The sequence below is a fragment of the Labrus bergylta genome, chromosome 14, assembly GCF_963930695.1.
Source record: "Labrus bergylta chromosome 14, fLabBer1.1, whole genome shotgun sequence".
Taxonomy (NCBI): Eukaryota; Metazoa; Chordata; class Actinopteri; order Labriformes; family Labridae; genus Labrus; species Labrus bergylta.
In genome coordinates, this window is record NC_089208.1 from 13,833,938 (window position 1) to 13,847,184 (window position 13,247).

Consider the following 13,247-nt stretch of genomic DNA (forward strand, 5'->3'; position numbering starts at 1 on the left):
CATTGCACCTTGTCCTGGATCCAGGCAGTGACAGAAGGTTTTGTGCAGATGACCTAAGATCTCTCACCGGTTTATATGGGGATAGGAGTTCTGAGAGGTAGGCGGGGGGGCAAGTCCATTTAATGCCTTAAACACAGTCAGAAGTATTTAAAATCAATCCTGAGCTTGACTGGCAGCCAGTGTAAGGAGGCAAGGACTGGGGTGATACGATCTCTCCTTTTTGACCGTGTTAGGACTCTGGCTGCTGAATTTTGTATGAGTTGAAGGCGGGTTAGAGATGACTGAGTGATACCAAAATAAAGTGAATTACAGTAATCGATGCCAATCACTCATGATGCCTCCTTTTAATTCCAATTGCTTGGTCTGATGTGTTGTAAAATAGTAGGCTGCTACTTGGCTGCTTTTAAAAAAAAATAAAAATAAAATCTTATTAACATATAATCTTAAAACTTGTTAAATAGTTTGCTTTAACTTTACACCCAAAGTAGCCTACTTTGCAGACATTTAAAGCGTTTCAGGTACTGACGTCAAACTTCCTTCTTTATTTTGAAGGTGAACTGTCTTATATCTGGTGGGAGCCTGGCTCTTTGTGTCTGACTTGACCAGAGTCTGTATAAATACAGTCTATGGGCTTAACGCACCGCAGATGGAAGCCAGTAGCCCACTTCAAACGTGTGAGGGTCTCGTTTAAGCGGAATTCCGCTGCTGCCACACAGTAAAGGGGGCACATCTCGTCCCCGCCGCAGTCATCACCCAATCCCGGTAAGACAGCTGCAGTTCACGACTCTTCCTGTCGAAACAAACCTGCTTCTGCTTTCGCTCGTCTTGAAACCAAACCGAGGGTTGTTTTCAAAGTTTTGCAATTGCAGGTTATTTGAGGTCTGATTTAGGTGTGTTCAAAATCCGTTCCGGGATTTTTTTTTTTTTTTTTTTTTTGGTCTTTTTAAATAAAATAAAAAAATATGTTTGAATTTGTTTATTTCAATGAAAAGTGAGCTATTGCGTGATTACATCTACAGAATGTCCCTTGAACTTTTGTACAGTAGGTCTAACATATTCCCCTTTCACACGTCTGATTTCACAGACACCTTACTTGCAAAGCAGTAGGCAACTTTGATATGTGGACAGGAAACAAGTTGTACGGGCGTTGGCTATCTGTCTGTCTGTTTCTGTCAGAAGGTTGTGTGTGTGTGTGTGTGTGTGTGTGTGTGTGTGTGTGTGTGTGTGTGTGTGTGTGTGTGTGTGTGTGTGTGTGTGTGTGTGTGTGTGTGTGTGTGTGTGTGTGTGTGTGTGTGTGTGTGTGTGTGTGTGTGTGAACTATACAGTTACATGCTCACTTGTGAAGCCAAGGCTGCTTCTGAAATCTGTTTCCAGTTAGAAAGTCTGCTTTTTCACTCTCTCTGATGGAACCACGATGGAGCTTAAAATGCATCACAGAAGTCAATTAAAATTCCTGCAGTTCCGTTTCATTGTTCTTTTTATAGCCCGTGTGTGTTCAAATGCATGCAATTCGTCTGTCTTTGTGTTGTACTGTTGTGGTTGTGAAGTGAGATCTATGTGTTTGATTGAGCTCTTCCTTGTTTTACACATAGATCAGATCACGTGGCAGAAATAGAATGGATGAAGAGCAATTATTCAACTTACATGCCATCTTAATCCTAACAACTTTTGCTTATTGTTACAGTCATATGGAGATCTTTTTCTTACAGTGCCAACTACTGCAAATGCACAGACACAGACAGTAAATAAACTAAGAAGGACCCATATGTGGGACTTACATTTTGTAGCCTGTCAAACACACACACACACACACACACACACCAAAGCACCATAAGGAGTTTTAGTCCGACTCTGTGAGCTGCCTGCATGTTAAAGAAATTACCATGAGCTCATTGCCATAAAATACATCACAGGATCGTAAAACTTTATGCATTTTGTCTGGCTTCATGTCATGGTAAGTCCCTGTTGTGTTTTGCCTGTTGTGTTATTACAGGGTAGAATGTAAATGGGCTGCAGATGCTATGTTTCTTCTTCTCATGAATCCCTAATGGAAAGCCCCATAATTTTAGAGGAGGGTTTTAATGGAGATTTGAATGGGGTTCTGTGGATTTAGTGCTCTGACAACATGAAAGTACATGCAGTCAGGTTGAAGTTTTAAACTTGGCAGTGTGTTTTCTTTGACCTACAGCCACTGCAAACTGTTGTGATGAGCTCGGACTCACAGACAAAAACCGAGGTTGGGATATTGGCAGAAAAAAAGGCTTTGTCATATAAAGATAGGTGGCTATAACCTTGGGGAATATAAGTGAGAGGCTGGAAGCAGCTGCCCCACATCAAAAAACAAAGAACCAATCACACAATACAGATCAGATATGCTTTGATTCAAGGAAATCAGGAATATTATATTAAATGTTAACGTATTAAACAACAACACTTGTTGAGTAGTGTACTTCCATTTTTCCAAATGTTTTACAACAATGTTAAAACTGGGGCTACCACAGGGTAACTTATGACATCATAGAATACAGTGTGCAATAGGTGGCTCAGGATAACTATCATTTGTGTTCTTGATAAGGATGAGGGACGTAAGTTATTATCAGTTATTTTATGAGAAAGTAATAACACAATGTGGATAAAAATGTCTAAACTTACATGAAAAAAATAAAATAAATAAGCGACACTCATGATTTCTGGCTTTCTAGTGACGTTATCAAGAAAATTATTTTCTTTGAGATGTTTTCTACTGAAATGACTTAGAGACAGTTCATTTTCCTTGCCATTTACAGTATATCTGTTCATTTTATATAAAAAAACTAGGAGACTATAAGTTTAGCTCATCCTTACCGTCAGAAGCAAAAGGAAACACCTAGCTCAGCTCTGCCAATTTCCCTGTAAGCTCCCAAAACAAACAATATTGTTTTACATTTTTTTTCAGCAGCCGCAGAAAAAATATGATAAATGTTCACAAGTAAGTTTCAGAGGTCGAGACCCAGCTAAGAAAAACTCTCTGTTAGCTGTAGCTTCAAAACATTTTGAAGCTAATTCACATTTGTTTAAGTTAGATATTTTAATGGAACTTTAACTAAAAAACATACAAAACAAAAAAAAAACTGGCATGTTTCCCAAGCTGTTGAATCCCTTCTTTAAACCTAAATTTAGTAACACATGGGTCAAACATGTAAAGAAAGGTGGTGTCAATGTGGAAGATGACACTATCCTCCACCATCAACAAACACTAATGAGGGAAATTAAACAGAAGTGTAACATTGGTTTAGGAATACAGAAATCATTTTGGTGCCTGGTGGTGACCTGACAAATTCCTACTGACACCAGACCATAATATTGTGTTTCCTTTAATGTGGTGACAATCTGTGTGTTCACTCAGTCTTGTGGTAAAACAGTGAAACTGATGCTAAATGATCTAAACAAATATGATTTCATTGTTAGGGGAAGAAACTGAAACAATAGTTGGGATTTGCAGAAACGTGCGCACACACACACTCTAACATTCATGGAAATGGAAAGTGGTCATACATAGCTGCTGCTGATGGGTTCCAGTTTTTTCAGCTGCTCTGCCCTGAAAGACATCTCAGTCTATGAATTGAGGACAGAGGGAGGAAAAGGAGGGCGAAAGCGATTAGTGCAGAAACCGGAGTGTGCAGGCAGAAACTGAACAGACCGAGTTATGTAAAGGTTGTAGAACAGTTCAGGCTTCTGGTAAAACCATCATGTCAGTCCTGTTGTAGCGGTACAATCTGTGTTTCTTCATCCTCACTCTACACGACTCAGATCGGTTCTGTCTGCTTTGTTCCACCTTTAGGAATGTGGCTCAGCGCAGCCAAATCAAACAATTCTATCTCTTTGTAGGCTGATGTGGAGCTCAGATAGCCTGACTCACTGCTCTGTTTTCAGTACCGATGTGTATTTATTTTGAGATAGTGTGACAGAAATCAGGGCTAGGAATGCTCTTTAAATTCATATTAGTATATTAATAATGGAAACAATTTATAAATGGTGAAAGCTAAAGGATTAGTTAGTTCATACTTTTCTTGATGTTTGTGCAAAAACCAAATCAGAAATGAAATGAAAAGAATCATCACTGAACTCTTATTTCTGTATAGTCAAAGAACCTGGTTAAAAAAAATAGTACAAATAAATAATAAATATATTATTTAATGTAAGTGTTGTGCGAGTAGCTAAAACAATCAGCTAAGATTAGTTTTATCATAAATGTTCTTCCTGAAGACGAGGCAGAAAACGTCTTTGAATGATGCAACTTCAACAAGAGCTTCATAAATAAGCATACAAAAATGTAATTTCTGACATGTTGATTTTATGCTAATTTTCATCTCAACGCTTTTTGACTGTTGATCATTTTTTTGTTGTCACTCCGTGCTCTGGAAACATTTGGCAGGGGATTTTTTTTCTGCTATGATATATAAGAAAAAAATAATTAATTTGGAAAATATATTAAAGATTATAAATCACTGACAAATCCTCCCGAAAAAATAAAATAATTATTATTATCACTGACAGATGCACTTTACTTTATCTGTTCCAAAATCAATACAGCTTATTTATTCTTTTTAAAAATCTACATTTAATAATACTAATTTGTGATGTCATGAAGGGAAAATCTCCAAACGGCCTGTTTGAGCACACATTTTCTGAAAAGTAGAGCAGGCAAAAGATAGAGAGGAAGGATGGTCTTTTCTATTTTGCATAATACCAGTATGTGACCTTTAAACCGGAGCACACAAGTTTGGGAGACATTCTACCCCAACACAGCTGAGAATCATAAAAAATCAAATTTTTTCCCATATACTTCAACACTGAGTTCAGATTTTTACAACCAAGAGGCAACCACAGCAGGTGTGCAAACAACTGCAGTTTTTTGTTTTTTTTTGTGTGAGGATGGCTCCAAAAGCAAAGGAATCCCAGATAAGGTTCCATAATAAAATGCCCATTTTTACTGCAGAAATAAACACATTTACAGCATGGTTCAGAAATGTTTTAGTCTCTGTACTTATTTCTTCATCAGTAAAAACTGTAGGTGTGTGTGTGTGTGTGTGACTGGACTGTGCCAACTTCTGATGGAGACTTCCTGTTTCTCAGTTTTCCCTCTACATTCTTTAGCGATAAGATCATGCCAACACACACATGGTGGGTATAAGACACTTTTTTGTATCAAGTCGTGTGTGTCATGGCCGTGTGCTCTCTCTCTCTCTCTCTCTGAGTTATTTTCGGTCTGCTTCCCCCGTCATTTATTCTATGCCACATGTGTTTTCATGTGTGCGTGACTTTTCTCTCGTCCATATTGCATGATGTCACCTTCGAGTTTTGGTTTTACACCACAGGGTTTTGGATGGGAGACTGCACAGAGCTCTAACTGTTACAGTCAGGTGACTGAACATTTTACATTAGTGAGCCTGAACGTACATGGAAAGAGAAAAAGACAGAAATGAAGGAATCAGAAACTATCATCAGTGGTTTCCAAATCGGAAGACGTTTTCTAACAACGAATGGCATGAAGAAGAAACCAACAGTGAAGCTCAAGAATTGTGTAGCGAAAATAAATGAATTAGGAATTAGTATTTCATAATTCTCCCTTCTTACCGAACCCTTATGTGTGCCAAACACAAAGACTTATTCACCAAAAAAAAACAGTTTCCCCTTTGGGACCCAGGTTAGTGAGTCCAAATGATGTCAATTCCTGTACATATTTATGTCCCCATAATGTGATTAAAACAAGTACACACACAGAGTTGTCCCTGGCTGCTGTAAACTGCTTTAAAAGTCAGCATCATTTGACTGTGTGACACAGCTTAATTTCCCGTTTAACGGTTTCTATGGTGATAAATGTTGTTTTTGCATTGGCAGCCTGGCTACAAGAGAATGATAGATAGGTGCTGTCGTACCTCTTAGACAGCAGGAACATTTATAGCGGAAAAACAAAGTAAAGACGTGAAGAAACACGGTCCTCAAAGCCCTGTGACGTCAGTGTAACCTGATTTATTCTTCTGTGACCTGTGTGGATAATGACTGGCTTCCTGTCAGCCATTGTTTGCCTCCCATCAGATAACATTTTCACCATGTTTGTAGCCAAGCATTTTTTACAGGCTCAGACCCACACAGGTAGTCTTCCAGTGCAGTTATAGAAAAAAGAAGAAAAGAGACATGAAAACCCTTCTAATTAGAGTGAGTAGAGGCAGATAGTAAACTAAGAGATAACCTGCAAATATCAGACCTTACTTTTCATGGCTGTCTGGACTTGCTGTCTTCATGTCAAGATGGTTGGGCAACCTCACCCAGTCAACAAACAAACCGGCTGCTGGTTTTTTTCCATTAGTAAGTGAAGAATTAGCAGCTCACTGAAAGGAAGATGAATGCCCACTCCACATGTTGTCAGTGGAAGTTTTGCACCCCCTTTGCTGAGGAGACAAGACTACAAAGGAAGTGATTTAATCAACCATATTAGCTGTATCACTTTTAACCTCAGACACATTCCTGTGTCAGAGAGCTGTTAGATGCCTCTCTGAAGCCTGGAGTGGACCGTTCAATCCTAACAGCATCAAAACAAAGGGAATTTATTTCACTGAAACTGAATGCTGATTCACTTGGATGTATGGCTGTGAATGAATCCCAGTTTTTAAAACACAGGTGTTTTGTAAATCATGAAGAACAGCAGATAAATAGAAAATATGAATTCAATGAAATCTTGAATATTTTCTATGTAATTGCATACTAATTGAGGATGAACTTGATGTTATTAAAGGGAATTCAGTTGTTCCCGGACTTTCTTGATCTTCAATGATAATTCCCTTTCAGGAATTCTAACAATTTAATTTCAGATTCACTTTTTGGAACGACACTTTCACCATCAGTAAGATAGATTGGTAGTTTTGGTGGACATATTTTAAAGCTGTCATATTTTGTGCCTTTCTCTGGCAGATTCAGATATCGTATCAGGATTTTTGTTTACCTTCCAAAATTATTAGGATGGGCATAACCATCAACAAACCCAACTCTTTCAGCCTTTATAAAACAAAATGATTCCCAGCCCTTTCGGTATTTCTCTTCCTTTTTTTTTTTCTGGGAGCTTAAAGAAATTCACAAGAAAAAGGAGGATTTGACTGTTTGTGAACGCAACCTGAACTTGTGGTAACGTTGGTCCTGAGCCAAAGCCAGAACTTCCACATGAATCTGAGCCAAAATGCCACTCCAGCCAAGAGGCCAGCACTATAGTTTGTGGTTTTGGTGGTATCCTGGGGAGTGGTCCATGTGAGAGGTGGAGTGAGTGTGTGTGTGTGTGTGTGTGTGTGTGTGTGTGTGTGTGTGGAGGTTCTGTCAAAATGCTGTCAACATTCCAGATCTAACCACATTAGTCATACCAGGCATTCCTTCATACGTTCACCTCGCTGTGCAGTCACACACACACACACACACACACACACACACACACACACACACACACACACACACACACACACACACACACACACACACACACACACACACACACACACACACACACACACACACACACACACACACACACACACACACACACACACACACACACACACACACACTTAGTTGAAGTGAATTCCTCGCGTTCATCCAGTGTGAACCCGATGTGGGAAATAACGGGGCAAACAGATTTAAACCATCTTTTCCTCGACATTTCTGTGTGTTCGTGTTGCTGTGATCCTGTTGTGTATCATTTGGCGACCCTGTAATCACAGCTGTGTGAGTGAGTTCTGAAGATCAACGTGGTGATTTGGGTTCTATGTTTGGGAACTTTATGTGTCTTCTTTTAGGGAGAGTGATTCTAAGAGGCGAAGACTGAGTTGCACAAAGAAGCTTAAGTTGGATTTAGAACTTCATGAACAAAAACTGCAGGAAAATCAAATGTGGTCATTGACTCAGTGACCTGTGAAATATGAGAAAAATCCACATCTGTACATTGGTGATAAAATATACACTGAGGGGTGCAGTTTACGTTAACTTACTCATATATCCTGCCGTTCAGCGTGTTTGCGTAGATCCTGTTTTTGTAACACAACTAACCTGAGTTTAACAACAAACAGAAGCAGTGGTGTATAGATGTATAGTAGTATCGTATATTATAGCTGTATATTATATTTTAAGAGGGTCTTTGTGAACTGTATTGTATTTAATCTTCTATCCTTCCTCAGCCGTGGTGTTATCAAATCCTGCAGACACCACCAAACTGTCACTAACAAAAGCTGATTACACTACACCTTGACTTTACATTCTTAATGTTTGTGACGCTTTAAAATCTGCTGCTGGTCTTTCAGGGATTATTTGACTGGGTTGAACATCTGGACAAAGGCTGGGAAAAGTATGAGACAATAAACAAGGTTATAAAATTAAGTTCCTGATCAGTTAAAAATTAAACCAGGATTTTGTTTCCTGCCCTCATACAACATTGAGGATAAAGACTCCCAGTTCCGTAAATAAGTCGTCAGCTTGACTTTGACAGATGTGCTTATGAGAAATACAATAATCAAGCTGATGTTGTTGGTCATTTGTCTCCGTCTGATACCAGTTGTCAAACTTTATTGTCTACGTTATCAGTTGTAACTTGTTCCCCCAGTGACTTTATCAGGCACAGAGGAGAAACTAAGAAACACATGAAGCTCTCCCACTTCTGTGCAAACACAAAAACACTTGAGTCTGCACCTGGATTCTGCTGCTGTATACAAAAGAGTATTTCATTAGCACATTCCTTCAGTGGCGATTCTAGAGTCTGGTGTTTTCATAAAGTTATCCCCAAACGTTTTCAGAACGTTATCGCAAATATAATGTAAATATAATGCGACGAGAGCAGCTGATTCAGTAGTGATGCTGTGATATTTGGAGCTTTTAAAAGACTAAATGAACAAACCTTATGTTCAGCTTCTGTTTTCTCTCTTCATCTTTTCTCTCTCCAGCAGTCCAAGCAGCAAATAAAGCTCCCTGCAACTTTAAACAAACTTTCATCGATGATTTCAATTATCTATCAAAATCATATCGAAGCACAGAATATCATGTGCTCTTACATAAAACAGATCACTCAGTTTGTGTTCAGTGTTAAAGGTTGACACAGAAAATGAATCAGGAAATATCACAGCACGCTCTATGCATTGTCTATGTTGTAAAAAAAAAAAGATGTTATGTGAATCAATAAATCAGGTTTAACTCGACACACTTGTGTCCTCCACTGAAAATGTGGGGCACTCTAGCTTTCCTTTTTATATAACTATGAAAGAAACATGAGAGTTACGTTGGAATACATAAGCAGCTTAAAATCAATCTCTTGACTTCAAAATAACCATAATTTTCCCTTTTACTTTCTTAGTTGTTCTTCTGAGTCCCTGGAGTGACAATGTCCGACAGCTCACACTGTTCCTACTGTCGGGAGGACCTCGGGGGGAAGAGGTTCATCCGCAATGAAGGCCGGCCAGTATGCATCAGCTGCCACACAAAGTTCTGCGCCAACTCCTGCAGCCATTGCCATCGACCGATACCTGTTGAGTCGAAGGTACGTGTTACTGAGATTTCTTTTTTGTTCTTTTACATACAGTATCATCAGGGGCATAGTGGTGCGTCTTTAATGTCTTCCATCCATGGTCTGTTCTTTCTTAAAGGAGCTCAGCCATAAGGGTCGGTACTGGCATGAGGAGTGTTTCCGTTGTGCCAAGTGTTACAAGCCTCTGGCCAAGGAGCCCTTCAGCACAAAGGACGACCGCATCATGTGTGGAAAGTGCTGCTCCAGAGAGGACGCTCCCCGCTGCCACGGCTGCTATAAACCCATACTTGCAGGTAAGTGATAAACTGCAAACCCTGGTTTTCAGTTTGCAGAGACACACTGTTTAAAATGGGAAAAAATAGAAACATTTCTGAAGAATCCAATGTTCACTATATACTGTATGTATCTAATTCTCCTCATCATTTCATGTTCTAAGTTTTTGATTGTTCATCAGAACTTTCATGATTTTTTTTTCATGATTTAAACTCAAAATATTCAACTAACAATGACACCAAAAAGAGAAAGCTGTGCTACTCATGTACAGCCAAGACTGTAAAAACCTGGATTCAAAGACAAATAACTATAACAATAAATTATTTTATAGCACTTTCACAACTGAACAAAACTCCTGAAAAGAGGTTTCGAGGTGTGAGATTTGAGAAGGCAGTACACGTGATCAGGAGAATTCACCGAGAGTGAGTGGAAGGGGCAGGTGGAGTTTATTCTCTACATTTGAGGCTAAACTTTAGAACACGCTGACATTTACATTTTCTGTTCCCCAGAATGTTCTTCTTCCCTATTTTGCTGATATTGTGATTCTGTAAAGCCCTCCACCCATCCTGCCGTCTGACAGGGACAGTCTCCCACTGTGGGGTAAACAACTAGATCAGGAGGATTTCAGGGGCAGTCCTCCTGAAATGATCTAGATGTTTTCAGGAGTGCATTTGTTAAAATGACTTCAGAGAGATCTCAAGTTGAATTCAGTGTGGATGTTAACTCAAACATAAACTGTTTCCTCTCTCTGACTTCGTATCTCTGATCTGATCTCCTGCAGGCAAAGAGAGCGTGGAGTACAAAGGGAACTCATGGCACGACGAGTGTTTCACCTGTTGCAACTGTAAACGACCAATTGGATCGCAGAGTTTCCTCTCTAAAGGAACGGACACTTACTGCAGCCCATGCTATGACAGAAAGTTTGCCAAACACTGCATCAGCTGCAAAAAGGTATTTTTTTTATTGAAACACTGAGAAGACCCAATTTTCTTATTTCTCCTAATAACAGCTGAACATGAACAACCCGAAAGACATAACGTAGTGAAATATATTCAACCTTTCAGACAGCCCATGCATTACTGATGATTGTAGTTAATAAGAGACTAAACTTTAAGAGGACCGAAACAAATAAACTTCAATGATCCTCTTAAGATCCACTGAATGCGTTTAAAACACATTTAAACGCTAATATAACTTTACCCAAAGAATCTGTTCACCCTTGTGTTCATACACTTAGCTCTTCTCTTGCATCTGTTTCCAGGCGATAATCTCTGGAGGGGTGAATTATCAGGACCAGCCTTGGCACGGACACTGTTTTGTGTGCAGCTCCTGCTCAAAGCCTCTTGCTGGGACAAGTTTCACCAACCACCAGGACCAGGTCTTCTGTGTCGCCTGCTACAAAAGCTCTGTGGCTAAGAAATGCAGCAGCTGCCAAAACCCCATCACAGGTAGTGATGAAAGTGTCATACAATACGATTAAGACAAACAGTGGATAAACAAACAAGCACACGAGTTGTTTTTTTAATCATGGTATTAAAATATATTTTTTGTGCGCGAAGGAATTTATACTACATTCAAAAATAAAAGGAAAAGCATCCACTCACTGAAGTACATGTAGCTTTATCTATTCAGGCAAGCTGCTGGCCAGCCAGCTGAAATGTGTGTTTTAGCCTACAGCCCTCAGTTATGTTTAGTGTGGTCAATCTTTCAATTGGCACATCTGTAATCAGGTATTATTACCTTTACAAAATAATTGATTCTGATCGGTCAGTTAGGTCTTTATAGCAGACTGCTGCTATAAAAAAGAGGAACAAAACATGAAAGGGCTAGATAACCAAGAAATCATCATCACTAAAGAACACGACATGAGCGATGGCAGCTTTTTAAGACTGATTCATGGAAAATAAATCACATCTGGAACCTCTGATTCTGGTTCCTAGAGACTGGAGTTATTGTAATGTCACATCATTTGGGATAAATGGAAGAATCCAGAGTGCTTTTAATGTTTATGACATGTTAGTTGAAAGTTGCCAAGAGATACTATACAGCGACTACACAGGATCAAGCTGGGTTTCATTACCTTAAATCTGATTCTGACCCGAGGCTTCTACTATTGTTTTGGATTTCAGGCACTGTTTGGATAAACTGGGGCTCTTGTAAAAAAAAAAAATATATATTTAAATGGTACATCAACAGAATTCAAATACTGGAGCATGACATAGATAAAAACTATTGTCAACGTGTAAAAAAGTCGACATGACCACCAAGAAAACACTTTCAGATGTCCCAAGAAAAGCGTAACCTGGGAAAATGTAATTTCTTAAAAACTAGGTAAACTGAAAGCTTTCAAACAACCAAAAGCAAAATATCATGGCTGCTAACACAAACTAGATATTTGCCGTTAACTGGTTACCACTTGAGTGCAGAAATCTGATTAATAGGATGTACTATAGTCGCATGATAATTCCATTACTGAAACATGTAGCAAATGAAAGGGAAGAAACACCTGGACATACAGAGCCACAGAAACTGTTTTGAAGATTTAGAGTGTAGAGAGTGTACTTACATTTCCTGCTGTGGGGTTAAAAAAAAGTCAAACCCTCCCTTCCTTCTTTTCTCCTGTCAGGTTTTGGTAAAGGAGTGAACGTTGTGAACTACGAGGGCAACTCATGGCATGAATACTGCTTCAACTGCAAGAAATGCTCCCTCAGTCTGGCCAACAAGCGTTTTGTAGCCAATGGAAGTGACATCCTCTGCTCCGACTGTGGAAACAAGTAGACATCAAGAAAGTGGTCAACAACCTTTCGTCATTGTTCCATCTTTTCTTTTCTGCATAAAGGCCAGAGTCTCCATTTCAAAAATGTTTTTCTATGTGTTGATTTCTTTTTGTAAAATGATCCTCAGACGGATTAAAACTGTTGGGACCAAAACGTGTTGATGTATTGATGTGCTGCTGCGTGCTTACATATAATATACAGACTGATCGCCATGACTAACAAAGCAAATGAACAGCGTTAAAATGCTAAAGCGCTAAAATAAATGAGCAGCTCATACACGCATTAATAGAGAAACAATTGAATGCAAGTAGAAGTGAGGTGATGTTAAATCTGAAATAAAAGAGATTCAAATTTGATTGTTTTAATTGTATATTTTACTTCCTTTAAAAAAATAATTATTTCTTATGTGGCTTTAATGTCTACTTGCTTTTTTTTAAGTTGATGTTGTCCTATGATTAAAAAGTTGATTAATTACTAACAAAATGTAAAAATGAGCATTGACTGTGTATCTGTATCTTTTTTTTTTATAGTCTATGGTTTTGAATACATTTACTTCAAAGCACTTTTCTAAACTGTTTCGCTCTGACACATGCACGTAATATATTCAAACTGTACTGCCTGATGTCTTTTACAATAAAACCTTCTACAAAACTATGATGATA

General features: G+C 38.8%; 1 protein-coding gene across 1 annotated transcript; it reads left to right on the top strand.

Moving 5' to 3' along the window:
* The first annotated feature begins 574 nt into the window (after window positions 1-574).
* Window positions 575-13,239, top strand: LOC109996823 (four and a half LIM domains protein 1). Its single transcript, XM_020651125.3, has 6 exons — window positions 575-762; window positions 9,365-9,547; window positions 9,654-9,828; window positions 10,590-10,759; window positions 11,070-11,256; window positions 12,435-13,239. Exons 2-6 carry the CDS (start codon window positions 9,392-9,394, stop codon window positions 12,584-12,586), a joined length of 840 nt encoding a protein of 279 aa, XP_020506781.1. The 5' UTR covers window positions 575-762; window positions 9,365-9,391; the 3' UTR covers window positions 12,587-13,239.
* Window positions 13,240-13,247: the final 8 nt, after the last annotated feature.

What these genes read in the sequence shown, in the direction of transcription:
- LOC109996823 (XM_020651125.3), top strand. Translation starts at nt 9,392, where the DNA reads ATGTCCGACAGCTCACACTGTTCCTACTGTCGGGAGGACCTCGGGGGG. An exon ending in CGATACCTGTTGAGTCGAAG is followed by an intron (nt 9,548 to 9,653) that starts GTACGTGTTACT and finishes TCTTTCTTAAAG; the next exon opens with GAGCTCAGCCATAAGGGTCG. An exon ending in CTGCCAAAACCCCATCACAG is followed by an intron (nt 11,257 to 12,434) that starts GTAGTGATGAAA and finishes TTCTCCTGTCAG; the next exon opens with GTTTTGGTAAAGGAGTGAAC.